The following is a 25,867-nucleotide window of genomic DNA, read 5'->3' on the forward strand; positions in this document are numbered from 1 at the left end:
TCCCTCTGGCCCTTTAACTTTGGCAGTGCCTGTTACAGGATGCTCAAGGAAGAGTACAAGATTGTTTCCACAGCTGAGAATTTGTTCATCAGCATTGCCCAGATGTGCAAATGGCTGTACTCAGCCTGACCAGAAGGTGCAGCCCTTGATGTACACCATAATGACACACAGACACAAGTGCACTGGTGGGAAACACAGACACCGCATCTGTCAGCCTTAAGCACTGAGCAGTATCAGATCTGGTACCTTTATATACAAATAACCTAAAACCATTTTAGTATCTAGGGTGTCTGTTGGCAAGGAACTGTACAGTTTGGCAATGCAGTCTGTAAAGCATGTTCTAGTATGCCATGCTCCTTGTGCAGGAGGAGCAATGTGCAACTCCCAAATTCATCCTTGTCGTGCTTATGAAGAACACAGCATGTGTATCAGGCACTGGTGGACTGCTGCCAGGAAGTAAGAACATGCTGGCATTTGGCATTTTAGGAGAATAAATCAACTAGTCAAAAGCAGTTTTCAAACCCCACATACCTTGCAAATAAACTTCTCATCACAGAACGTCTGTATGAGCATGAGAGAAGGAAATTTTAAAAATTAAACATCTGTAAGTTTAACATGAAGAAAACACAGGATGTCCAACTCACCAGGGTCTTAGGAGAGAAGATTATTCCCCCTGCCCAAAACATCTGTTTGAACATAATGTTTAGCTATGAACATGATCTCTCTGGCATGACTGTAACAGTTTTCAATTTGGAAGGGGGAACTGCTCACCTGTCCTTTACTCCAAGAGCATGAGGTTTTGTGAACATTTCTGTGGAAATGATTGGATGGTGGGATTTTTTATTTTTTGGGGTTGGGTTTTTGTACCCTATATGGTATGTTCTACCCCCTCCCATTTGTTTTGATGGTTTGTCCCCAGTTTCCACAGAGGCCCCTCTTCTCCTTTTTTCCCTCTGTTAAAGCAGTTTACCCTCCTTGTTAGAATTTCCCTCCCGTTTCCAGGGGTTCTCTTGGCAGGACTGGTGACCCCACCCAAGTCTTCCCAGATACTGTCAGGCCCATCAATTAATCAACACTGTATTTATTCTCTTTAATAAACCCACCTGTCCCCGAGAGGTGTCTGCTGCTTCTCTCTCTCCTCCCTTTCCTCCTTCCGTACGCCCTCCACCCGGGGCGCTGCCTAGCTGGTAGCTTTTTCCCTTGCTGCCAGGGTTAAAAATGGTAAACAAATACTTTTATTACGCATTTTTTCTCAAAAAGGTTGAAACAAGCTTTATTTTAACATACAAATCAGATTGTGTACAAGGCAAAACATACCCTTATAGAGATAGGCAGAGTGGGTCTCCACACACCATGTGTAGCCACTTGCACTACAGTAATCCTGAGACATGGACAAAAGCCCTAAAAATCTTTTTAATCACTCTTGTTATAGTCAACTCCATTTGGGAATTAAAAACATTATACAGTTTGGTGTCAGGAAAACAAATTACCTGTAAGGAAAATACCCAAGATAATGGTCTAACTCCCTGCTGTCATCCAGGTACACCAGCAAGAGTGCAGAACTTGAACAAATCAAGAGATGGAAATATGCAAGGTTACTTCATTAACACTGAAAAGCATACATAGAAGGATGCCAAGATATTTTTGCTACCTTCAACTACTACTGTCTTCATGAACTGTGCGGTCTATGTGTCAAGTTGACATATCCTACAAACTTAACAAAGAGTTCTCTACATTGTGTGTTAAGTTAGTAAAAAACCCCAACTTTCTTTGCTTCCTTTCAATATGAAGTTATATGTGATATAGAAATATTTTTAAAAGCAGTAGAACTACAGACATTTAAAGTCATTTCCCTAATATTAAAAGCTACTTGAACACCCTCATTTTGCTACAAGACTGTTTTTCATTAAATGACATCAAAAAAAGGAAGTCTCTTTTTTAAAAAAAGTTAAAGGTAAGGAAACGTTATAGACATGTTTGGAGTTTTTCTTTAGTTTTGCAACATATAAAAATAAGTTACACTATATATTATGGCTTTCATGTATTTATCTACTCATTTAGTATCAGAGTGCCATTGTGGATTTAAACACTAGATGTTGTAAATAATTAACCTGCCATGTTCTTCAGACTTTTTTTGAGTTTTGAATTTGTGAGAAGAAACAAGCAAATATTAGAGGGAAAATTAAGAAGCCTCCAGAAAAACTTAGATAGCAAGAAGCACCTGTAGAAGAAGTCTTTCAGAGAAATTTTAAGTCAACTTAAAATTTTCATTTGATTTTTAAAGCAATTTAGAATTGAAGTTTTAATTTAGTCTTCTTGGCAAAATAAAGGCCAAGCCAAATATCCCATGTACTTCAATAGTCAGAACTTCCTACTGAGCTTCATTTCATACCAGTACGCTACTATTATGCTACTGAAGTAATGACTGCTCTTTAATGGTTGCTAATAATACAAGATAATAGGATAATAAGATTTGGTATGCAGCTATCTGAAAAAGGCCACAATAATACTAAACCAACATGGCTCAAAACTGCAACACAACTGCCCACTATCAAGTGTTGTTCACTACCAATGGAAGGGGAGGTTGGGCACAAAAGGTGCTTGAGTCAGACTGAAAGACTTCAATTACACATTGCTGTATTATTAATGGCTATATTATTAATATACTTACATTTTGAAGACTAAAGTTGCATTCAAATCAGATAAGCTATGACAACATTCAAATACATGTAAATAAAAAGAATTCTAGATTCATAGCCAAAGTAGTAACAAAAAAATCTCATTGTGCAGTTGATGTAGTATTAGCAACAACAACAAACTTATGAATTCAACAAGACTGTGGCACTGAATTTGGGAATATTTTCAAGCTCTAGTTTTACTCAGGACAGAAGAGTTGCCAGCTGAATAAACTTAGGTGACTACTGTACTTTCCAGCTCTTTGTAAACAAGACTCCATGTTGTGCACAAAAGAGGAGTTGTCATTCCCCTTTTTCTTCAAGGAAAGTATCTGAAAAGCCAAGCTGTAGTGATTGCTTCTGACAGCAGTAGAATAAAGAAGCAGATAGAAAAGTAGGTGTATATATCAAAAAGTTCTTAGAGTAAAAGCATCTGTCCTGGTTTGACTTTGTTTACGAAAAGGCACTTTACATATTGCTAAAACTCCAGTACTGTACCTGTCCTTGGAGTTTTTCTGTTAGAAGGCTGCGTTACAAGGTGGTCAGCATGAGGATGCAAATGTTCTTTACATAGTGCCTATCTGCTACAAAATTTATAATTACACAAAGTATCTTACACCAGTTATTTAGAAGAATAGATTCATGTTCAAAATAATAACAGGTCTTCAAACAATACTTCAGTGATGACAGACGATCTGTCAGAGACAACACACCACCTGTAGTGAGTTCACTCTAATAAAACCAGCAATGTAAATCTTTCAGAAGTGAGTCCTCAGTCTTTTGTTTTCCTCTCGCAGTCTCTCAATTTCAGCTACTAAGCTTTCATTTACAGAGTATCTTTCAAGTAAAGCATGCATTTCATTCTACAGAAAAGAAAAAAGTCTCAATCAGTAGTAATAAAGTTAATAATTCCAGTTTTATCCTATTGGCTTTCATATTTCTTTTAAAAATGAAATAACATAGATAATTGTTTTTAAAAATTTTTGATAAGAAAAGTAAGATTTTCCCTTTTAAGCTGACATACAGTATTTTGATCATTAATACATTAGTGAATATTTTATCAAAGGATATTTTGCAGTTCTTCAGGATGAGAATCTACTAATGCAGATTCCATTAAAATGCTCAGAACCCAGACAACGTCTTTTTAATGCAGATCAAAAGAACAAAGATTCATAAAAAGGTGAAGCTAAAGAATAAAGAACAGCTCAGTATGTATAGAGTATCTACAAGTGAAGCTTTCTATTTGAATTCCATCTATCTTCTCCTTGCCCCAGCCTTTATAACTCCTGAAATATGGAATTCATACTTTCTCAACCCCTAGAGTCCCTTTATTAACCAAATAAAAAACAATTTAACAGATTCCCATTCATGCTTTCCCCTTCCTTCACATGAAATCCTCCCTTTCTTGGTCTTAATAAACAAAATAATTTTCTGTTTTGAGAGAAGATGGCATGCCTTACTATTACCAAAATTGAAAACTGAATACATTTCCCATCATGGTCCTTGTACATACCAACTGCATATGGAATTGCTTGATCATCTCCACTTGCAAATTCACAATATCTCGATGGCATGCTTCTCTGGGGGAAGAGTTGCAAAAGGAAGATGCTTAGACTTACTTAGGAAGCAGTCTCTCATACCCTCAGCACCCAAAACTCTATAATTCCTCACCTTCACTCTCATCAAAAGTCTAGAAACCCTTAGACCATGAAACATAATCTTCTACAGCTTATTTTGGAATACTTTTGTTATGATATTGATTTTTATAAGTACCATTTTTTTTCAGCACATAAGAAGATGCAGGACTTTTCAGTTTAGAAACACAAGTATATACATAGTGATATCAAGATTCTTTTTCACTTGCAAGCTATAAGCTCCTCTCCTTTTTATCATTCAAAGCTAATTTTCAATCCCTTGATCATAAGCACTGCAGAGAAAGATACTTATGTCTACTGGAAGATACACCTTTTCAGTATAAGACTTTAAACGGTCTTTTGTAAAAGGGCCCAAAACATCAACTGTGGTAAGTGATACATTATTCTCAAAATCATGGAATAATCAAGGTTAATCTACATAAAAAGCAGTGGCATTGTTGTCTGCAAAGTGGACATGAATTTGTTAATTCACAGGCAACCACTCCACACTACAAAAACCAGCCTTGAAAATAGCCTCTGATCATGACATGAATACAACAGTTCCAGGAGCTGAGGAAGAACAAGGAGAACAGCTCACAGAAAAGCAGGCAAGCTGACAAGTTCCTCCTGAACAGTGCAGCACAGTGCAGTTGTTTGAGACTGAGTACTGTGCCATGGGTACCACTGGCCTGACAAAGTAAGGTGTTTCTTTAGTGGACACACACAGATCTTACTTCATTTTCCTTTCCTCAAACATACAGCAAACCCAAAGGCAATCTCCACTTTCTCTTTCCACAGATTATTGTGCTACAGAATTCCTACTGGAGACAATCTTCTTCAGTGTATCAAGTATAGATGCCAGCTAGCATCCTATAAATCCAAAGATGTAGGTTATCTCCCAAAGACAGGGAGATCAAGAAACAAACATCTTTTTGGAACCAAATGAATTATATATTATTCCTGGTCCTTTCCACAAGGTTCATGGTTTTTCACCCCCTTTACTTGAAGAAGAATGAATTTCAGGCAAGGAAGATAAAAATTCTTTCCTCAGGTTTCAGCAGGTGAAAAGTAGTTACGCCAATGGGAAGCTTACAACAGTTCCCTTCCCTGTTACTGACCACTAGTACTAACAATAAAAAGTGGTTTACTAAAGTTTACTACTAACTAGTAAAACCAAAGTACTAACGATCTTTCATAATCAGTTTAAATGTAGCTGCAACTTAAAACTGGGAAAAGGGCCAGCAGAGCCTTCCAGCCACTCCAGAAAGTACAGGTCAGAGGAGAAACACAATATTTAAGGCTCCAGATCTGAGGTACTGGAAGTAAAAGATTGGTAAGCATAACTTCTAACTCTGGGGTGCCTAAACATAGATTTTAAAGAAAACACATCTGCAATACATAGACTGCATTTTAAGTTACATCAATTACATGTGCTCATCAGATGTGCGCTTATTACCAAAAAATCCCAGGGGAGTTTTACCATACTACATTTATGTAAAGACATTAAATAACATTAGATGTATTTTTTCGGTTGGCAGATACAGAACAGCCATATAGTACACAGACCTACTAAACTACTTTTGCTTTGCTTTTTGTCATCTAGACAGCAGCAGTTCCCCTCCCCTGCAATTCTCCATTATCTCCCTTCAACCTACGTCACCTTAAACACGGGCTGGGAAGTGATGCCCTAGATAAAATTCTCTTAACTTCTTCACCTTCTTCAAACTCCACTATAAATAGAACCATACTAATTTGACTTCTTTCAAGACAATTGGAATGTTGGTTAGATATCCACAAAGTAAGCTGACACCAACCATCACTTACAGCACAGATGTTATTTCAATGGAAGCTCCACCAGTAGAAATACACACACACTGTTTCACCTTACACATGCCAAGATATCAACAATCAAAGCCAACACAAGTCAACTGGCTATGTCAAATTCTCCTCACTGTCAACTTGAAATTTATCCTGCTGGGATAGGGAGAAGAGCAAGGAGAAAAAGAAATCAGTGCAAGGCTTCAGGAAAAGAGTAGAGACCTTGCTATGCAGACTATATTTACCATCTGAGAAATATTCACTCATTCTAGAATCATCAGCAAAGTCATACATCAACAGCCCTCAGAGGCATCAGTCTAATTAGCCATCAGAGCTATTAAGAACTAAGTTTCATACTTAGTTTTTCAAAAATAGGGCTATAAACGGTGTAATTTTCTAATCCAAAGAGAAATTTGTTTGAGCAGATGCTGAAACACCTCATTAAGAAAACATGTCATTGAAAACAAAACACTCTGCAGGAACAGCAGTACCTGAAGTCATCCATTGTTTCTTGTATCATATTCTGAATGAAGTTGATTTGAATTGCTGTCAGAGGTGCATTCGGTCTGCTACTCCCAATGGTTTCTACAATTTTTTCTGACAATGAACTTGCAACTCCAGCAGTGACAGGTGATGTTATCTTTGAACCTTTACAATTGAAAATAAAATACTGAGAACCCTCATGATAAATAAAAACCACTCATATACCACGTTATTTTTTAAAAAATAATGATTTATTTAATTAATTTTACCTCAAATATTGCTTAGGAAAAAAAAATCAGATTTAGAATGAGTCTTTTCAGAGGCAACTAGAGACATTTTAGGAGGGCTGGCTTGATTTAAAGAACCAAGATCAAGCCCATTTTATCAGATTTCACGTCAGTTTACAATCAATCACACCTATAACTGGGCCAAAATTATCAACTTACTTGTTGAGGTAGTACCATTTACTGGTAGATCATATGCAGGATGGGCCTGAATATTCTTCATTAGTTTCTCATTTGCATCAGGAGTAGATGATGGTGGAGAAGGTTCTATGCTTGGTAAGCTTGATTTTGAAACCTGACAACAGAAATAATTTTTTTTTTATTTTAAAGATTAAATCTACTTGTTACAATTGTCTAATTGCACTTGAAGATAAAGTTTTCTGAAATGCACCTTCAAACATTCTTGCTTTTAGGAATCTGCTCAGAAATACATGATTTTCATTTCCTAGCAAGATATCTGAAAAATGGATTGCTAAAACATTCCAAATTGCCTCAAGTGGGCACAAAGGAAGCAAGTGCAAAAGCGCCTCTAATTTTCATATCAAAAATGTTGTGACTAAGTTGTATCACAAACTCAGACTTCTCAAGAGCAATACAAAAGTAGCTAATCTCTGTGCAGAGGCACATCAAAGATATCTCATGAAAAAGAGGGAGATGGAGAACAGGGAAAGAAGAGAGTGGAATTGACCTAACAAACAATCATACTGGTGAAACCATCTAGTGATCCTTCTTAATTTTCTACAAAAAATACTCCTCAGGCTACCTGTTTTGTTTCATGGAAACTTATGTAACCTGATCTTATTTAAGACAAACATACATTTATCTTCCATTGCTGAAGGCAAATTCATCTAAATCACACAAGGTTTAACGGATTTGTGTTAATAGTGTGTGAACGGTTGCAAAATAAAATCAGATTGGGCATTATTCAGTATTCTTTTCTTCAAGCAGTAATATTCTGTCAGGATTCTAAAAAGAGCACTCATAACAAGAATACCTGCTTTAAAATGTCTTTAGATTCTTGTTTTCCAAGACTTATTTTCTTAGAGTCAGTCTCTGGATGTTCCTCTTCTTCTTTAATTGGAGATCCCACAAGTGCATGTAATGGGCTAGACTGTATCCCTTGTGCACTACTGCCCACTAGGTTTCTTTTTACTGGAAAGGCAATGGTTGGCTGTGGGAGAAAATCCAAACCCAACAGGTAGGACTGAAAATCCAAGCCTAAAATGAAAAGGGAAAGATGAAACACACAGGTCAACAGACACACACACCACATCTATCCCACAGTTAAAAATGCCTCCACACTCATACAAAACTGAATGACAAAAGAAATCACCAAAAAATGCACTCCACAAAAAACTACATCCTTCTATCCAACTTATGGTGCCCCCATCCTTATAAAAGTAATAAAACATGAAAAGTTCCTGGGTATCACTATAAATTGTATAAAGGAAAAAACCCAATCACTTTAGGACTGTGCTCTTGACCTCCTGTTACCATGTTGTGTCTCTCAATGTGTCAGACAATTCCCAGAAAAGTTGCTTCAGTGTCTGCTTTGGTCATTTGTTTTTTTTCAATGGTATGACAAAATCAGCATGTGAGAACTAGCACAGACCTCCAAAGACCTATCACTGGCATATGCTTACCATTTCCTTGAGGATCTTCAGTCACTTTATTTGCAATAATATCTATAAAACAGCAGAACACAAACAAATGAAGTGTTTATTTGTATCACTGCATCAAGTACACAATCAAAGACAAATTAAAATATCAAGTAGGTACAGCAGTCAGTCACAAGTGACATTTTGTCACACTAAATGCAGAGGAATGATGCTTTACAAATTCCAGTATTAGTAACTTACCATCTCTGACTGGAGAAAACACGTCTCCTAAACTACTTCGACCCAAATCATCAAAATTACTTAATTCAGCACTTTTCCCATGATCTGCTTCTTTACAGGGAATGACATCCAAGCTGGAACTATGGGGAAAACCTTCAAAGGGCAATATCATTCCATTAGTAATTGACCTTTTCCAAAAATAACATACATTATGGCTAAACAATCTCACGCCAGGCATGATACTTGGGAATTCCAGTTAGCACTTCAGAACCGTCTGCAGGTGCCACTTAGAGGGTCAATATTAACTTCCTCATTTGGGCTGTCAACAAAGGTGACTACAACTAAAAGCTCAAGAGGAGGGTTGTAAAATTGGAGAACCTACCCATGCTCAGAGACATGTGTATGATGGGTGCAGCAATTTTACGGTGTATCAGGTGAACTCAAACTAGTGACTGCACGTTCTGCTAATAAAGTAACCACATTCAGATAATAAAAATTTAAATTTGTTCTGCAAGAAGAAAAATTTGCTGTACCAGAGTCATTAAGCATTCCAAGGCAAATCATATGAAACACCTTTTTAAAAGCTTACTTAGTGTTAGTATATTCTCTGCTTATTTCTAATATTTGAAAATCAACTTACATATTCTAATATTAGAAAATCAAATTGAAGTTAAAATTGCAGGCAAAAAAAAAAACCTCAACCAAACTTGTTCCTAGACCTTTCTTCACTCTACCCTCAAGCCCCTTCCCCGACCTAATCCAAGAGGGAAAAAGCTTTTCATATGCATGGCACCAAGGACAGCTGTCTGAAGAATGGAAGCATATCTTAAGTCTAAAAAAATCCCCAGTAGTTATTCATACTACATTTTTTAAATAGGGAATTGAACTGTTCAGACAACCACCAGAATGACTTTCATAATTTCACAAAATGTTCATAAAACCTATAAGTATTTCTCTAGGTGGGATTACTTGTTGAAGTAATCCAAATATGACTGTGTGGGTGACTGCAATTAATCATGTCCAAGTATTTACATTAAGTGGAACTTGAGTCACGTTTAGGATTTCACATTTAAATGTGTCAGTAGATTACATTTTTCACTCCTTCAGATGTGTCAATTGTGACACCAACGCAGGATTGCACTTGCTAGTTAAGTAAATACTTGGCATACTGAGTCAAATCAGAAGTGCAATATCAATCCATGCATCAGAATTTAGAGGATCTACATGGAAAAAGTGTAACATAAAATTGGGCCAAAATATCTTGTGCGCTTTTACCCATTCCCAGAAATACAAATGTAGTAAGGTACTTAAAGCAGAGAACAGTTGGTAAATGGGAGTTTATGGGAAGCCAGCACAAAGTACATCCAAGTTTCTCATCACATTCTGACTTCATTTATACTTTTGCACCTTAAAAATACCTGCGACAAAAAGCCTCAATTTTACTTAAACATGTTATCAGATTACTGAATGCCCCTTATTTCTCCAAAGTTAAATCCCATGAACAGGTTCTAGAAAAAATTCCAGACAACAAATGAAGTTTGCGATTTCTCATCCATTCCCATTTTTAACCTTAAAGACCATATCTTCTGCAGTATTCAGAGGTTTTTAACTTCTAAACTGAACACTCAGATGAAGGAAAACTGTTTTGTTTGGCAAGCCTTTACTTTGTTAAAACATTTATTTATTATGCACGGTCCCCTTTAAGGAGAAATAGCCATTACTGCCATCTTTATCTTCAAATAAAGACAATAAATACTATGTTTTGACCAAAATAAAATTTTCCACACCATTCAGTAATATTGATTACCAACAGTTCTTGCATACACAGGAAACATTCTACTTCACCTCATACTTCACTGCTTACCCAAGGGAGGTCATTAATACACATCCCTATGGACTGCAGTGGCTTATTGCCTAATTACTGTTACTAAATGTATTTCTCCTTATTTTAAAAGGAAGCGGAAAAGTGCTGTTACATTAAAATGGACTGAGGATTAGTTCAAAGAATCAAACTAGCAGTGTTACTGATTTGTTATTTTGCGAACTCTTGAATTAAATAAAATTTTAAGAGTACATTTCACACAGTGGCAGTTTTGGAATGCGCAGAATTCTTACAAAGAACTTGTTAATTTCAGAGGTATAGATAGCAAGTACACTTATACAACTAATCATACTTGTAACTATATTTAACATCTTTGCTACCATGTGATACTGGAATCATGCCTCTTACAAAAACACAGTTCAGTTGTCACTTGGGTTTTTGGACTAGGTTGCTTTTTTTCCCCTGTGTTTTCCTAGGTTGGTTTTTGTTTGGTTTTTTTTTTTGGATGAGGTCTGCTACTCCTATTCATTTCAAGAATTAAAAATCTTTAGCTCTGCATTCCATGCAGACATGCATCAGAAACTACATTATGTACATAACCATAATCTGCAAGAAGTCAGAATGCAAGAGGTAGTCCCACAGTATCACCACAATTTTAAGACTTCATGTGTCTTAAGCTTATAGCAGGACCCAATTTACCTCCTACAGTCTCACAGCATGTGTTACACAGTGAGGAGGGAAAAGACATATTTGTGCAGGTACATACACACAGTACTTCCTAACAAATGCCCTTCCCTCAGTGCAATTTTTATACTGTAATCGTCAAAACACTGCTTCCATCTTCCCCATTATGCCAACTATTTTAAGAGCAGGAACACAACATTACCTGTTTTCTCCTGAAAAATCTCTCCTCCCTTATTCTCATTTGTAAATGTAAGATGAGAGGAAACTGTTGCTGATGCTTGAGAGGCAATGTTTTTGATGCCAGTATTTTGAATTCCTCCAAGATTACTGCCAGCTTTGACTTCTACTCTTTTGGACACAGGTTTATTTGAAGAACCTGTGATGTTAGACTGAAGAAAAAATAGAACCAATCACGAGAAGTTATTATTCCTTCATCCCAAAGTAAAATTACAAGACAATATACTTTCCTTTTTAAAAACAGTTTAAAAAAATCAATTCAAGTTGCAAAGGTTGCCAAGGAGATATGCCTTTATAAATATAAAGAAAAGGTATCTTCATGTAACTTCAAAGAGCTTGGGAAACATCCGTGAGGACCTCACAAGCACAGCAACAATTTAACAGTGGTGTGACCCTGCATGATTCAATTTTGATCACAGGTTTAGACATAGCAGAAAAAAGAGATTACAGTATTAGAGACTCCAAATTTTACAGGAATAGTTAACCACTAGCAGCAAGTGTGCTAGAGGAGAAGGAAAGTCTCCGAGTGGTAAAGAATCCATCTCAAAGGTCCTCTCAGTGTCCCCTAAATGGAAGCACAGGGTTTCTCGATACAGTAGAGCCTAATTAAGTCTTGGAAGAACCTCTTAAGTCTTCTCTATTATTTAATTAACTTCTACACTGTTTATAAGTGCTAGCAGAAGTCCATATATAGGACATACAAAATATCTTCAGATGAGCAGCCCAGTGTCTTCTCCTTAAGCAGAAGAGCCATTAGAGACTTTTCTGCTACTGCCTGCAAATAACCAGAGGTGCCATAAGCTGATGTGCAAAGGCAGCATATCCACACCAGAAAACCCAGAAGACTTCAAGTTCCACTTATTTCTACACTGAGGCCAGGAGTGGGGGGAATTCCATATTAACAATGCCTAAAACAGTAGTTAATACTAAGCAGTTTATAATTCCTGTGTTGGTATGATCCCATTTTGTTGGCATCTGTAATGCTTAGAAAGTGAACACTAAACTTTTTTCAGAACTTAAACTTTTGCTTTGCTTTCATTAATCTGCATATTGAACAATAAAAGTACCTTGGAAAAAGTGCTGCTGAACTGGAGACGTATGCATTTCACACAGCCTTTGTGAGCAGCAACTGTTTTCACTGGTGATGTCAGTTGTCTTAAGTCATACTGGCAGATCTTTCCTCGGGAACATCCTATAGCCAAAGTAGTACCATCAGGCATGAAGTCTACTGTGGTCAGAGGAAAATCAGCTACAATTGTTTTCAGTAACCTTCAAATATGAGAAATGACAGGATGAATCTTTTAGAAGTCACAAGTTGGACTTTTCAACACAGAACATCTAAAAGAAATATATATATATATATATAAAAGCTTTCACAATTCAGCTACAGGTCAGTAGCTCAACTTCTCCAGTACCAAGTAAATTCAGTGAACTATTTTAAGAAACGGGATTAGGCTTACACTAAGCATTCACACTTAACAAGAAAAAATCTGCATGTGCCCCAAAAGACTTCATGAGGACAGGATCACCTTGCCTTCTTAATAGCAAACACCAACATTATTTACTAGTATCATCATTTGCAGCAGCAATCATACTACATACATCTCATCCTCAAGCTTCCCAAGCCTACCAACTCTACCCCTCCCACAGCTCTAGGAAAAACTTCAAGTCTTAGTTTGCATCCCTCTACTGCATTATTCCAAAATGCAAACAGACTCCTGCTGCTAGTAGGAGCTAGAGTAAAAGCACTACTCACACTAAAACCAATGTCCCACAAAACCACTTGCCATCCCATCCTCTATTTCTCATCCTTCCTGCTTTTTCATCCAGCATTCTCCCCTATCTCAGCAGTTCTGTGCACCACAGTTAAATCTTTTATCTTAACTAGAAAAGCAGGCAAGCTAAGCTCAGGTGGCTGGCACAGGCTGTACTGCCCCTCACAGAAGTTAACTGCTCTCTACCAACAAGAAAAGCCCATACACAAGCACTGGAGAACATCACCTATAAATTGGACTTCAATTCTTTCTCACATGCCTTGGGGTTTTTCAATTGTTTGTTTGTTAACTTAGAAAGCAAAACAGACTATGGGACAGGCTCTCCAGTAGCAATATGCCAACCACTTCAGCATGAGGGCTGAATGAAATAATTCATGCCATAATTAGGCATGTTTTTTCAGTTTATAAAACCCAAATAAGCAATCTTCTAAAATCAAAAGGTCTTTCATATACTCACTTTTTACCTAAAGTGTCATAGAAAATAATTCTTTTATCCAAACCTACAGTTACAAACAGCAGCTCATTGACTGGAGAAAAGCAGATTTCTGAGGCTGGTGCTTTATGAGTATTTTCAAAATTATGATATGGGTTCTGGCTATTTACATCCCAGAGAGTTACATTTCCACTGTCAGAAACAGTGCCCAGCAAGGATTTCTTAAAGGATGAATATTTCAAGTGTCGAATAGGCTGTAAAACACACATAAAAATGTATTTTAATACCAATATTAAATATTATATTAAATTATTTTCTAAAGACACAAACAGATTAGGAATACAAACTTAAAGTAGTCTACTAAGGCTTCCAACTCTGAAATATAAATAGTAAAACCAGAAAAAATAAATTTGCATTAAAATGCCATTTTTGCTATTGAGGGTGAGACTTGATTTTTTTACTATAATGGGGTACCATATGAGCTGATCGGCAAAATTAAGCAAAAGAAAAATGAAACGTCCAGAAAATTTTCTCAAATTTTCAGCAAATATCATGCCTTCATACAAAAAATTCCCATAACACATCTAAAATTAAAGTAGTGAAAAGGTACATTAGTTCACCAACTAGTCTTCTGCCAAGAATGTTAAACTTAATTCCCCTTCACTGACTTGAGGTACTTGGATATTGGCCAATTTGATAAAACACACTGACTCCAGAGTTCAGCAGGCATGTAGGTCCTGCAGAACAGACTTCAACCTGCGGACTAAGATGACAGAAGAGGATAACATGTATCACATGCAGCCTTGCTATAGCAGAACCAGGAACTTAACCTGCCTTTCAGAAAAGCTATTTTGTTTCCACCACATTGCTTCAGAGGATGTTTCAGAAGCTCACTGCTCTAATACTACAGTGTTCAATTTCCTGATTAATTTTACTTATGACCCAGCAGTACCTATTTGCTCCTGGGACCATAATGCCCGTACACTTAAACAGTTTCCTAACTCCCCAATTCTGCTATCCTCTTTTAAAGAACAGCAAGCTCACCTTCCTTCGGGCTCTATTTTGCAATCAAAGAAAAATGAGAGTCCTCCAGGACTGTTTTTTCAGTACCATCAGTCTTTTTGCAACTCTCCCAGTATGAATCTTTCTTGAATATGGACAACTAAAATCTTTTATGATCCTCAAAATATTTGGTTCTTATTTGAGAACGTTTTAGTCATTGTAATTTTATATTAAGAAATCCAACACCTTTCCCTTGGGCATTCTGAAATCCTACTCTAATAAGAGCCTCAGTTGTCCCATAAATCTGGTATCTTGATTTCTACTCTGTCACAGTTATTCCTGTGTCTGTAGTTTCAAACATTTTTTGATACTGACACAATCCTCTCTTATGGGCAAATGCCTTCCCACTGGGTTTCATCATAGCTCTACATAGAATCACAGAATTGTTAAGGCTGGAAAAGATCTCAAAGACCATCAAGTCCAAGCCTTACCCCAGCACTGCCATGTTCACCACTAAACCATGTCCCTAAATGCTATCTGTTTCTTGAATGCGTTCAGGGATGACGATTCCACACTTCCCTCGGCAGCCTGTTCCAATGCCTCACTCACTACCCTTTCAGAGAGGAATTCTGTCCTAATACCCAATCTAAACTGGTGCAACTTGAGGCCATTTTCTCTTCTCCTATTGCTTGTTACCTGTGGGAAGAGACCAATCCTCACCTTGCTAGTACCTATTTTTCAGGTGGTTGTAGAGAGCAATAAGGTCCCCTTACGACTCCTTTTCTCCAGGCTGAACAACCCCAACCCCCTCAGCTGCTCCCCACAAGGCCTGTGCGCTCCAGACCCTTCCCCAGTTTTGCTGACCTTACTTCTACTATCATAAGGACTACTGAAAATATTAAACAAGACAGATAATGAAAGAAAATATTTGTTTGATTTATCAATATAATGAGTTTCTTACCCATCCTATCTAGTATTTTCTCACAAAGCACTGAATCAAGTACTTTACTCAAGTCCAGTCCAATGAATGCTGAAATATTTAATTTTCCAGAAAATGCTCTCAAAAGCTATTTTATTCTGGCATAGACCACACCACAATGCACAGTACTGCCTTTATCCTATTTCTGTCTTTAACTTCCCTTTGATGGAGATATGTGGTGCTTCATATTCCTCCAGCATCACTTCCAGCACTTGCATTGTGTGTCTTGCTGGAAGCCAAATTGCTTCAACCTGCTTTAAAGAGGTGGCACCTTCAACTGCATATTCAAATAGGAAAGACTACAACTCTTCATCATTAATATGGTCCTCTACTGGTCACAATTTTATCATCATTTTGCTCACATTGAAAAAAATACTGAGAGATTCAGGAGTAACAGCTTTAATTACAAACAGGATCCCCATGGGAAATATTCCTGACCCTCGCAGTTCTCTCAATTCTTCACCTCCAAATACCTTCCTCCTTACTGGCTGGCATCTGCTCATGTTTCATTTTCTCACTCCTGTCCTTCTGCCCATCAAGAGTACTTGCTTTTAGCTCTTCTCAAACCTCCTTTGCTATCCTACCAAGCCAGCAATTTCCTTTTCTCCTTTATCCTTTTAATCTTAAATCTGGGCAAGTTCTCTATTTTCTTTCATATGCCTACATTCGCCATATTATCACTGCTCCCCACTTTTAGCTTTAAAAGCTGACAAACCTTTCACTATATGGAGTGGCCAGAATCCATCACACTCCTTTACAAATCAGCCAGCTGTTCAAACAGCTAAACTAAATCCTGTTGCTAGGAGAATTGCACCAGGCAGTGAAGACTTGAACAAACATTATATTTTGAAACAAACTTTAATTTATCCTCACAACAGCAAGCAGACAAGAATCTGGTAGTCTAAATTAATGCCAATAGCAAAGACAAATTATGGGATCTCCAAACAGCTCTGCAAGAACTCAATTCTAATAAAACACAAAAGTGTTCTAAATTAAAATCAATTAACAGACTATAGGCCAATGGTCCTACGAAAAGAATTTTGTTTAGTCAGAGAAAGCACAGCAACCGTGGGCTCTTTGCCTACTTGTAGAACCTACACAACATGACAAATTAACTGGCATGGAAACTACATTCCAGCATGCTGAATCAAACACAGACAAGCTAAAATTTTTAAGGTTAGTTAGACTTCACATTCCTCAATTCTAAAAAAAGTCACTATGGAATGGTGACCCTTCCTAAGCCAGAAAACTAGCACCAGGATCAAACAGTATAATACACTGTTTATCTATTCAAGTTTACTCTTAAGGAAACCCGGCCCCTAAGCTATAAATCAAGTAAAGGCTTTTTAAATTTAACAGAATTACACAAGTCTTCAGATACTTTCTTCTCTGTAGAATCAATTCTCCAATTCTCCAATTAAAACCCAAAACAATAATAGAGCCATTTCTGCACATAAAAGTAAGAAACACTTTTAGGATCAAAGACAAGCTGGTAAACTGGGACATCCAACTAGCCAATTCATTACAAAATCATAGTTCAATTCCACTTTAAATGAAAGCTATAATCAAATAACTGCCCTCCTGAAGAAAATGTAGTAGACCATTCAGAATGTGAACAGGAGCTCTTTGTTTGCAATTACTTTAACACATCAAATCGCTTTATCCACCCTAAAGGTCACTCAGCTTTGCAGCAGACTTCTTGATTTCATCTGACAAAATAGTTATTCACGGCATCTCTTACTCCTAATCACTTTCTGGTAGAAAGAACTGAATATATCAAACAGGTTCATGCAAATCATCCTCACAAGAATTTCTTCATTTTCCAATTAACTAGCAGCATAGTCTGCACTCTGGATATTCACCTCAGCTCCATAATCCAGCCATGGACCTCCCTGCTCCTGCCTCACATACACATTCCTCATAAGACTGTAACAATCAAGTCAGAAAAATGACCTGACTATAGAGATGGATTTTTGAGATCAAACCAAGTATGAAGTACGATTTTACTTCAATATAAGTATGAGACTGGTGATGGATCAAAGCCACTGCAGCACCTAGGAGCAGAAATAGTTTAAACTTCACAGAGATTTTTCATCAGAAAGTATACCATAATTCCCGAGATGCTGTAAGATTGTAAGAGATTTTTCACCATGTTATACTGTTCATGCAAGACAGGAGAAGAATTTAATTTGACACTATCTGCAATCTAAGAATGAAAAAGCTGTTGCAGTAACAGAAAAGGAATAAGTCACAACTTCAGCATTCCTTGCAACATTAAAGGTCAGGTTTAGGACCAAAGCAACAGTTCTGCACCCCCTAGGTAGCCCCTACCTCTGTAAAAATGATTCAGTAAAAAATGAAAGCATGGCTAGAACTCAAATACTGGCTATCCATAAGACAAGACAATTCTCACTAAGAGCACACACTGGAATTTCCAGTGGGACAACACAGCTCATTTACTACTGCAAATGCTCTTGTATCAAGGAATTCCCCTTGTGATACCCACTAATTCTTTTAATATCTTTTGCGTAGGCAGAAAGGATTTGCAGTGGCAAACCCTACCAAGATTCTTAGGTAGCACATGTGTTTTGTGTTTGCCTTCTGCACAATCTTCCTTCCAACTAGTTCTCCCAAATACTAACTAAACACCTAAGTAGGTAAGATAAAACCTCATTATTTTTCTCTTGCAGCATCTGTGCAATTTAAATCTCCAGATTAAATAAACTTATTTCCAAATACAGATTTGTATTCACCCCTCCAGTACAGATAGCTTTGAATAAGTTAGAACCCAGACTGCATGGTCTTTGCCCTCTGCAACAATATACACTGAGTGGTGAATTGAAATCCTGTTTTGGTTTGTAAAGCCAACTGTGCTTTAATCACTTCTAAGATATCTAAAAGTTTCTTCTTGAGGAGCCAGTGTCTACCAAGCAAAATCTGCTCTAACCTGTATAGAAAAAATGGCACTCGAGAAATTCGTATTTCAATGCTACCTAGTATTTAAGGCTATAATGCACACAGCAGTCTGCTTTCTCCTTTCCTTAAGGGCACTCTTAAAAATTAAAATGAAACAGAATATCAAAACTTAAAAACTCTCGATACTTTAAATTGTACTTGAATTGTACTTTCAATTTCTAAAGACTGCAAATTAAGCTCAGTACCTGAAAGGAACTTAACATAGATAGCCTACCTGTCTGCTGCCATAACCAAAGGGACTACTTGATAAATTGGTGGTAACACTGTGTAGGATGATTTCACCACTCAAAGATCCAGAAACAATATAACCATCATTCCAATTATATGCAACACATGTGATTTCATCTTTATGTTCCTGTGGGAAAGGGAGGTTAGAGGGACAGTGTTAAAGACATTCTTCCTAATTTATGCTTTTGCAAAAAAACTTCAGCTGATTTTTTCTCTCTGTAACATTTTAAAAGACTTAAGAGTTGTTATGGAATATCACAGGAAATAGCAGCAAAACATACCAAAGATCAATCATAATCACTCTCTGATTGTTTGCATTGGGTGGTTTTAATAAATTAGTCAAGATGAACATATAATTATATACAATATTTTAATATGACAGCCACAGAGACATTTACCACAGGTGTTGAACACTATTTTAAAAGCGAAGTCTCCCAGAAACCAGTGATACTTGAATATACTTCCTGTTAATCTCATGTACTACTTCTGATAACTTCCTCTTCTGTCACTTTTAGACCTAACACATATATTTACCAACCAGTTTTCAGTACACTCATTTGCAGTGATAATAGTGTGTATAATGAACATATTATTTCTCCCCTATATTCCTATACAAGGGAAGACAATGAAGTACTTCTAACCCAAAAGTTAAGAATAGATATTTGAAGTATTATATTGGATACCTAGAGGTTTTGTTTCCAGTTTTGTAACTCTGAAAGTCCAAGAAAAAAAGGATAAATCAAAGCTGAAGTTTCGCAATCTCTTAAAACAGAGGTGCTAAATAAGGGCAAACCATCTACTGAAGGCACATGGGAAAGATACTAAACAATCCTACGTTTTGTGCATCATAAAAAAGTTCTAGAGAATTCATCCTGGATCAGTTAGAAGACAACCATCCCAGTTTTGCACAACATTAGTTCTGCTACAGTATTCAACAAATAGATAAGTGTTTTTTCATTCAGTGTATCAAAACCAGCAATTACGTGGAATGCAACTCCTGGAAAAAATCCCCTCAGACAACACCAAAAAAAAAAAGAAGTCTATTCTGGAAATTTAAACACATATTATTATGTGTTTAAATTGTAATTTTAATTTCAGAATTGCACTCTGAAAACACCAAGTTACAAATGTTCATTAAATTTGCTATTTACAGCACATAAAGAACAGAAACTTGAACAAGACCCAGATGTGTGCTAGCTCCTATCTGTGAGCTTGATCCAGACAGATGCCAGACTTAGAGATAGTACATTTTTTACAGCTGGCAGCAAAACCTGGGAGTGGAAAGCTACAGCTCTTCCTCAGCGAAACTTACCTTTAGGCTGCGGTAAATCTTTCTGGACTTCAAATCCCAGATATTAACTGTGTTATCAAGGCCTCCACTGACAAGATACGACGAACTAGAATTCAAGCTCACACATGTCTGTTTTGCCTAATGGAGAAAGAAGAAAATGTATGCTAAAGGTAATTAAGTGATTTATTCAAATCTACTTCAAAGCACATTGATGTGCATTTCCATTTTCATCAGTACAAATAGTCCCAATGACAGACAGACCTATTCATACTCTACAGCCATTTCCTATCAAAAGGCATTTAAAATCAAGTCCAGTTTGGACATAAATTTAATATATTTCAACATATAAGTATATTAATTAATAAACCTTCAAATACTCACATTTCCCCATTCTCATTTTAAATTTTTTGGCACCTTTTCCTCCAATATGCATTTTTCCTTTAAATTATAGCTCCATAAAGAGCAATCATAGTATTTTATTCAGGTACTCAGTTTTTTTTAAAGAAATCCTAAGTTAAAGGAAAAAAACTCTTAGAAGAAAATCAAGAAGTTGTCTAAGTTACGTACTTCACATTCCCTGAACATTACAGGGAATATTATAGCAGCAAACCTCATAATGCAGTTAAGTGGTTCTTTTTAAAATAATCACTGAAGTACCAGTTTTTGAAAAAAAAGGTCAATCTTAATGATTGGCCTACATTGAGGACAAATTGTTATTCAGTTCCATCACACTGAAAATTCACTTTTAAGTTTTCAAAATTTGAGTGAAGAAAAAACAAGTCCATCTAATTATTGACATGGTAAAATTGCAAGGGATTGCATTAGTTATAGATCAAATTTAGTGAAATCTGCAGGACAAACACCCCACCTTTGAAAGAGTTTGCTTCAGCACCCTAAAAGCAAGGTTTGAACAACTTTTCAGAAAATTTCCAGTCCAAATTAGCATTACAACAGCTATCCAAGGAGAACAATTAGAATGGTTTAGAACACTAACAAGCTATTTAAGTGACCATGTGAAGAGACTCTTCTAAAACTAAGTCCAGCTTTTTGAAGCTTTTAACTAGAGAAAAAAGAAGCCTTGAACACAACACAAATTCTCTACCTTCTTGCAATACAAGTTGGCACATATATGCTCCAAGAACAACCCCTCCACAGACACTTATGTTTTCCAGTGTACATTTCATAGGCATGCACAATACTGACAGCTCAAGCTGGAAAATGAAATTCAAACTTGAGCTATTCCATCTCCTACACATCAGATCACACCTGAATCACTGACTGCCTCAAGTTATCACATTTGCATAACTGCAACTGCATCTGTATCTTCTTACTGACAGAACTATTTTAAAAGCACTATTGCCCCCACTCTTTATACATGTTTAACAATACACAGGGAAATGTTTTTACGTATGTGTCACAATTCTGACAATACCAAAATTACATTGATCCCAATATGCAGAACAGATGTGAGACACACAGGATACCAGCTGAACTGGGGAAAAATGAGGGAAAGGCATTACTCATACTTACTCCTTCAGCTATTTCAAAGAGTGGGACAGGTTTGCTTTTACAGCTTGAAACAACTATTTTATCACCAGCAGCAGAAGCAGTAGCCAGGTATCTATCTTTGTCACAAGTTAAGGAACATAATTGTAGGATACTGGTGATTAATAAAAGCAAAAGGAAGTTTCCTTTATTGAACAGAAGACAGATTGGCTAAACAGTCTAAAGCACTGGACCTTGAAGGGACCTAGAAACAGAAACATAAGGCTATTTTCCAAGCTTTCATTAAGAAGCTCTTGAATTAACTACAGCCCTCACTTGCCAATACAAGACAGACAGCAATTTCTTTGATAGAAAAGACGAGAAATATCTGCCAGGTATTATTTAAGAGCTCTTTACCACTAAGGCAGCTTATCTAGTCTACAATTCTGCTTCCCCACACCCCCAAGTAAGAGCCCCATTTATCACTAGTTCAAAGGAATGTCTGTGGCTGTTAGCAGACTATGGATTTAAAGAACGGTCCTGGTCATGACAAATGTTAGACTACTTAACTATACAGTTTCCAGAGTACAAAGAGCAGCTGCCAGTTTCTCCCACTCTGTACTGAGAAAAGAAAAACAAAAGCCCAAAAAGAACCTTTTATGCAACCAAGTACCCCAAAGTAATAAGAACATTTATAGAATTACAGAGCAGGAAAACTGCATCTGCACCACCACCAAACAAACTGAGTAATCATTCAGTTCTGGCCAATGCCCATTGTGATTTTGTATTTGCTCATTTAAGAATAACACAGGCTAATTGGCTGGATTTAACAGAACAGAACCATCAGGCAGAGTAGTGCTTGCTATTGCTTTCATTATTTTAAGGCACTTTTGTCTAATTTTACAGAACTATGCATAACCAGAACTAATGCTTTATCCCTAACGAGCTGACAAGTCTATAAAGGACTTCATTGTTTCAGTCTTGGGAGATGAAGAGGAGACTTGGTAGAAGAAAGCATGTAAGACAGACTGACTGTAGATAGAGTTTACTAAACACATACTAGTGTGTATGCATACACATGAAAACATTATATCTGTGTTTGAAATCCTCTGCAAGCTCCGTAGCTAAACCATTTATTTGTCTTCCAATTGGTGTAACATTTTTTCTCATACATTAACTTGGAGGACAGACATTCAGAACTTGCAGGACTCATATGCTGTGTGCCAGCATCCTGTCCTCCTTCTGCATCAAGATGAGGCACCACCACCTTCTCCTCTGACAGCCACACAAGCCTGACAGCCCACAGAGATTTCTCATATGGTCATCTAACACTTGGCCCCTCATACCATTATCCAAGAGTTCCCTGGCTTCCAAGTCAGGGGTGAAAGACCTAAATGGGTCAGATCCGTTTTGATGACAAACCACCACCATCCCATGAATGTTATTCTACACAACAGCACGTTTGTGCTTCCTCTCCAAATGCTACAAGCACTGGAAAGAAAACCAGTGCTTAGAGGTAAGTGAACACTATCAAAGACTATTAGAATCAACAAGAAACTGTCCCACCAAAAAAAAACTTTGATTACAATTTTCCTCACTATACTATGTATAGAATTTTACTACAGTAAAGCAGTTGCTTTGCTCAAGCTTGTCAGTTAATTAAGCACTGTCTTGAAAGCAAGTATCATAACTACTGAAGAAACAAATGAGTAAGCTTTACAGTTGGCAGGGAATTCAGGCATATTACAGCCATTAGAAAAGTACTGGCTCCTGAGATGAGAAACTTCTTCAGAAGTATTTACTGTCATGAACTCATTCTGTAAATCCCTTCAGCACGGGGAAGTGCAAAACTGTGGTCAAAATACAAACCAACATATTTATGAGAGAATTCAAAACACGTCAGGCCTGTGTTTTACAAACATTTCAGTAAAAAAGGAAAGATAAAAACACTGGAATTTTGCAGAACACCCACAGAAATATGACTGAAACTGTAAAGGATACTATTGCTGGCCCAGCACAGTGAACTGACTGGATGTGAGGGTGTATGTGGGTTGAACTGCTCCACCACAGTGAAAGATGAGGAATCCCATATTTTAATGTCATCTCCTGATGATGCAAAACGTATGCTTTCTTGCATGGCTGCACCTGTTCTGGAAAAAATAAATGATTAAGTGAAAACATATAAAATAAAAAAATAAACCAGGCAACATAACAATTCAAAATGACAATTTTAAATGGTACAGTTGACGTTTTCTTGACAACTGCAACATTTACTTGGAGAGTTAAATAGTTAGTACCGTTCAGCTGCATACACGAGTGGAAACAGCAGCCACTCCCAGCTTTTGCTGCTTGAACTCTGGCAGGAAATGCATGGTTTCTTTTTCACAAAGCCAGCCCCTCTATGGCACCAAGGGACTAAAAGGAAGCCTTTATCTCCACAGTTCGCAGCTGCCTACCAGGAAGCCCTGAGTATCTGAAGGACCCACTTCCCACCAGCAGATGGGGATCTACAAACCAGAATCAAACTGTTGCAGGGCAAGGCTGCCAGTACGGACCTAAGGGACTCACTTCAGCGTTCATCTCACCACTCCAAAGAAGACATCCGAGAATCCTTCAAACTAAACCTTTGACAGTAGAATACGAGCGACAATGAGTCACCTTTCATCACACCTTACAATCATTACGAAGCAAAAAGGCACGAACAATGTACTGCTACTTCTTTTGACTTGACACTTTTTAAGACTTAAAGCCAGGTGAACCGACGCCTGGTTTGAAACGCTGACTCTCGGCTTTTTATTCTTCGTAATTTAAAGCTATCAACAGACAAGGACTGCAAACGTGAGCCTTCGCTTCAGCTGAGAACACAACCAGCCCTTAGCCAAAGTTTGCAGGACGTTTCCACACAGCTTTAGGCCATTCATTCTCACTGCCGGGACTGTTAACACTCACAAAACTACACAAGAAATTCAGGGTCCACATACGCCTTCCCTGGGCAGCAGCCCGCGGAGCCGCTGCTCGCTCGGAGCTTGTCTCCCGCCCCGCAATTCAGCCCCGGAGGCCGCGGGAGGAGCCGCACCCGCCCCTCGGCATCGCCGCCACCCGGCCCCGGCCCCGCTCCCGCGCTCTCCCCGCGGCGCTGCGCACCTGGCCGGGCGGGCACCGGGCCGAGCCCCCGCTGCTCGCCCCTAGGCCCGGCCCAGCGCCGCCTGAGGGACGGGACCGGCCCGGCCCCGGCTCCGCCCGCCCCGCTGGGCCCGGCCGCACACCCCGGCCCGCGCGCGCTCCCGGCCCCACTTGCCGCGCCGCGCCCAACTTCACACGCCCCGTCCCGGCAGCCCCCGCGCGCCGCTCCCGCCGCTACGGCGGCCCGGAGGGGCCCCGCGGGGCTCCCCCGCCGGGCCGGGCTGCGACGCGCCCGTATCCGTCCCCGGGGCCTGGCCGGGGAGGCCGCTGCGGGACGGAACCCCGAGCCCGGGGGCACCGAGCCGCTCCCTGGCACCTGTGGAGGGAGGGGGTGCTGGGCACACAATAAACCCGCCGAGAGTGGCTTTGAGGGGCACCACATCTGCCGCGTTTTGAACTGGAAACGCACTAGCAGTGCTGAGCAAAAGGCACACAGCGCTGCCGGCGTCTGGGGTGTACGTACCTCTGGGACATGGGGACATCATGGCCACAGAGCGAAATAAATGATAGCAGTTAATACATTACTAATAGGAACACCAAGTAATAGAGAATTGCGGCGTCTGTTTCCTGACTTGCAATAGAACTGTTACCGTGGTCATGCTGAATTTTACAGAAGGAGGGACTTTTATGTTATTTGCATCCAGTAAAATAAAAGGTAGCAGTTCCTTTAAGGTGATACGTGTGTGCACTCCTGCTGTCTACCCCTAAACACAAAATTACATAGTAAATGTAAAGGTATGTTAGACGTGGCACCTGTAGCAAAACTTTCTGTAGAGATCTGCCTGTGACTGAGCCTTTACCCCGTGTCCCCTCAGAAGCGGTCGAGCTGGAATGCCTGATTTACTTTCCTTTTCTGATGGAGACTTGATTTTCCAAGTTCATTTAATATCTTGTCTGTAGAAGTGAACTCAGAATCAGGAGAAAAGAAATCATGCCGCTGTTACACAAAATGCTATTATTTCCCTACAGCAATGAGGATCATGTCTTTATTGCATCTATTAATCCTCATTAAGCAATCATTAGTCATAATTTACATATTC

At 38.3% G+C, this 25,867-nt stretch overlaps 1 protein-coding gene across 4 annotated transcripts; it reads right to left on the minus strand.

Annotated features, from left to right (window-relative positions):
- Positions 1-1,970: 1,970 nt before the first annotated feature.
- NEDD1 (NEDD1 gamma-tubulin ring complex targeting factor) lies at positions 1,971-24,909 on the minus strand. Of its 4 annotated transcripts, none has more exons than XM_030960358.1 (15): positions 24,789-24,909; positions 23,646-23,789; positions 21,690-21,784; positions 20,181-20,297; positions 18,855-18,995; positions 13,708-13,937; positions 12,543-12,744; positions 11,441-11,627; positions 8,754-8,885; positions 8,538-8,579; positions 7,889-8,112; positions 7,057-7,189; positions 6,619-6,775; positions 4,189-4,255; positions 1,971-3,538 (listed from the first exon to the last, which is right to left on the minus strand). In XM_030960358.1, the coding sequence occupies exons 2-15, from the start codon at positions 23,779-23,781 to the stop codon at positions 3,434-3,436; spliced, it is 1,968 nt and encodes a 655-aa protein (XP_030816218.1). In that variant the 5' UTR covers positions 23,782-23,789; positions 24,789-24,909; the 3' UTR covers positions 1,971-3,433. The 4 variants fall into 4 exon arrangements, with proteins under 4 accessions (XP_030816218.1, XP_030816219.1, XP_030816217.1 ...); XM_030960359.1 differs by having other exon boundaries at positions 23,646-23,794; positions 24,789-24,895; XM_030960357.1 differs by lacking the exon at positions 24,789-24,909 and adding an exon at positions 23,942-24,706.
- Positions 24,910-25,867: the final 958 nt, after the last annotated feature.

This window comes from Camarhynchus parvulus, chromosome 1A, assembly GCF_901933205.1.
Source record: "Camarhynchus parvulus chromosome 1A, STF_HiC, whole genome shotgun sequence".
Classification (NCBI taxonomy): domain Eukaryota; kingdom Metazoa; phylum Chordata; class Aves; order Passeriformes; family Thraupidae; genus Camarhynchus; species Camarhynchus parvulus.

Bases quoted from the DNA above. Each gene is read 5' to 3' on its own strand.
- NEDD1 (XM_030960357.1), bottom strand. The intron at 6,776-7,056 runs GTAAGTTGATAA...TCAATTGTAAAG, and splicing joins AAATGGTACTACCTCAACAA to GTTCAAAGATAACATCACCT. The intron at 4,256-6,618 runs GTACTGCTGTTC...CTCTTCCCCCAG, and splicing joins GAAACAATGGATGACTTCAG to AGAAGCATGCCATCGAGATA.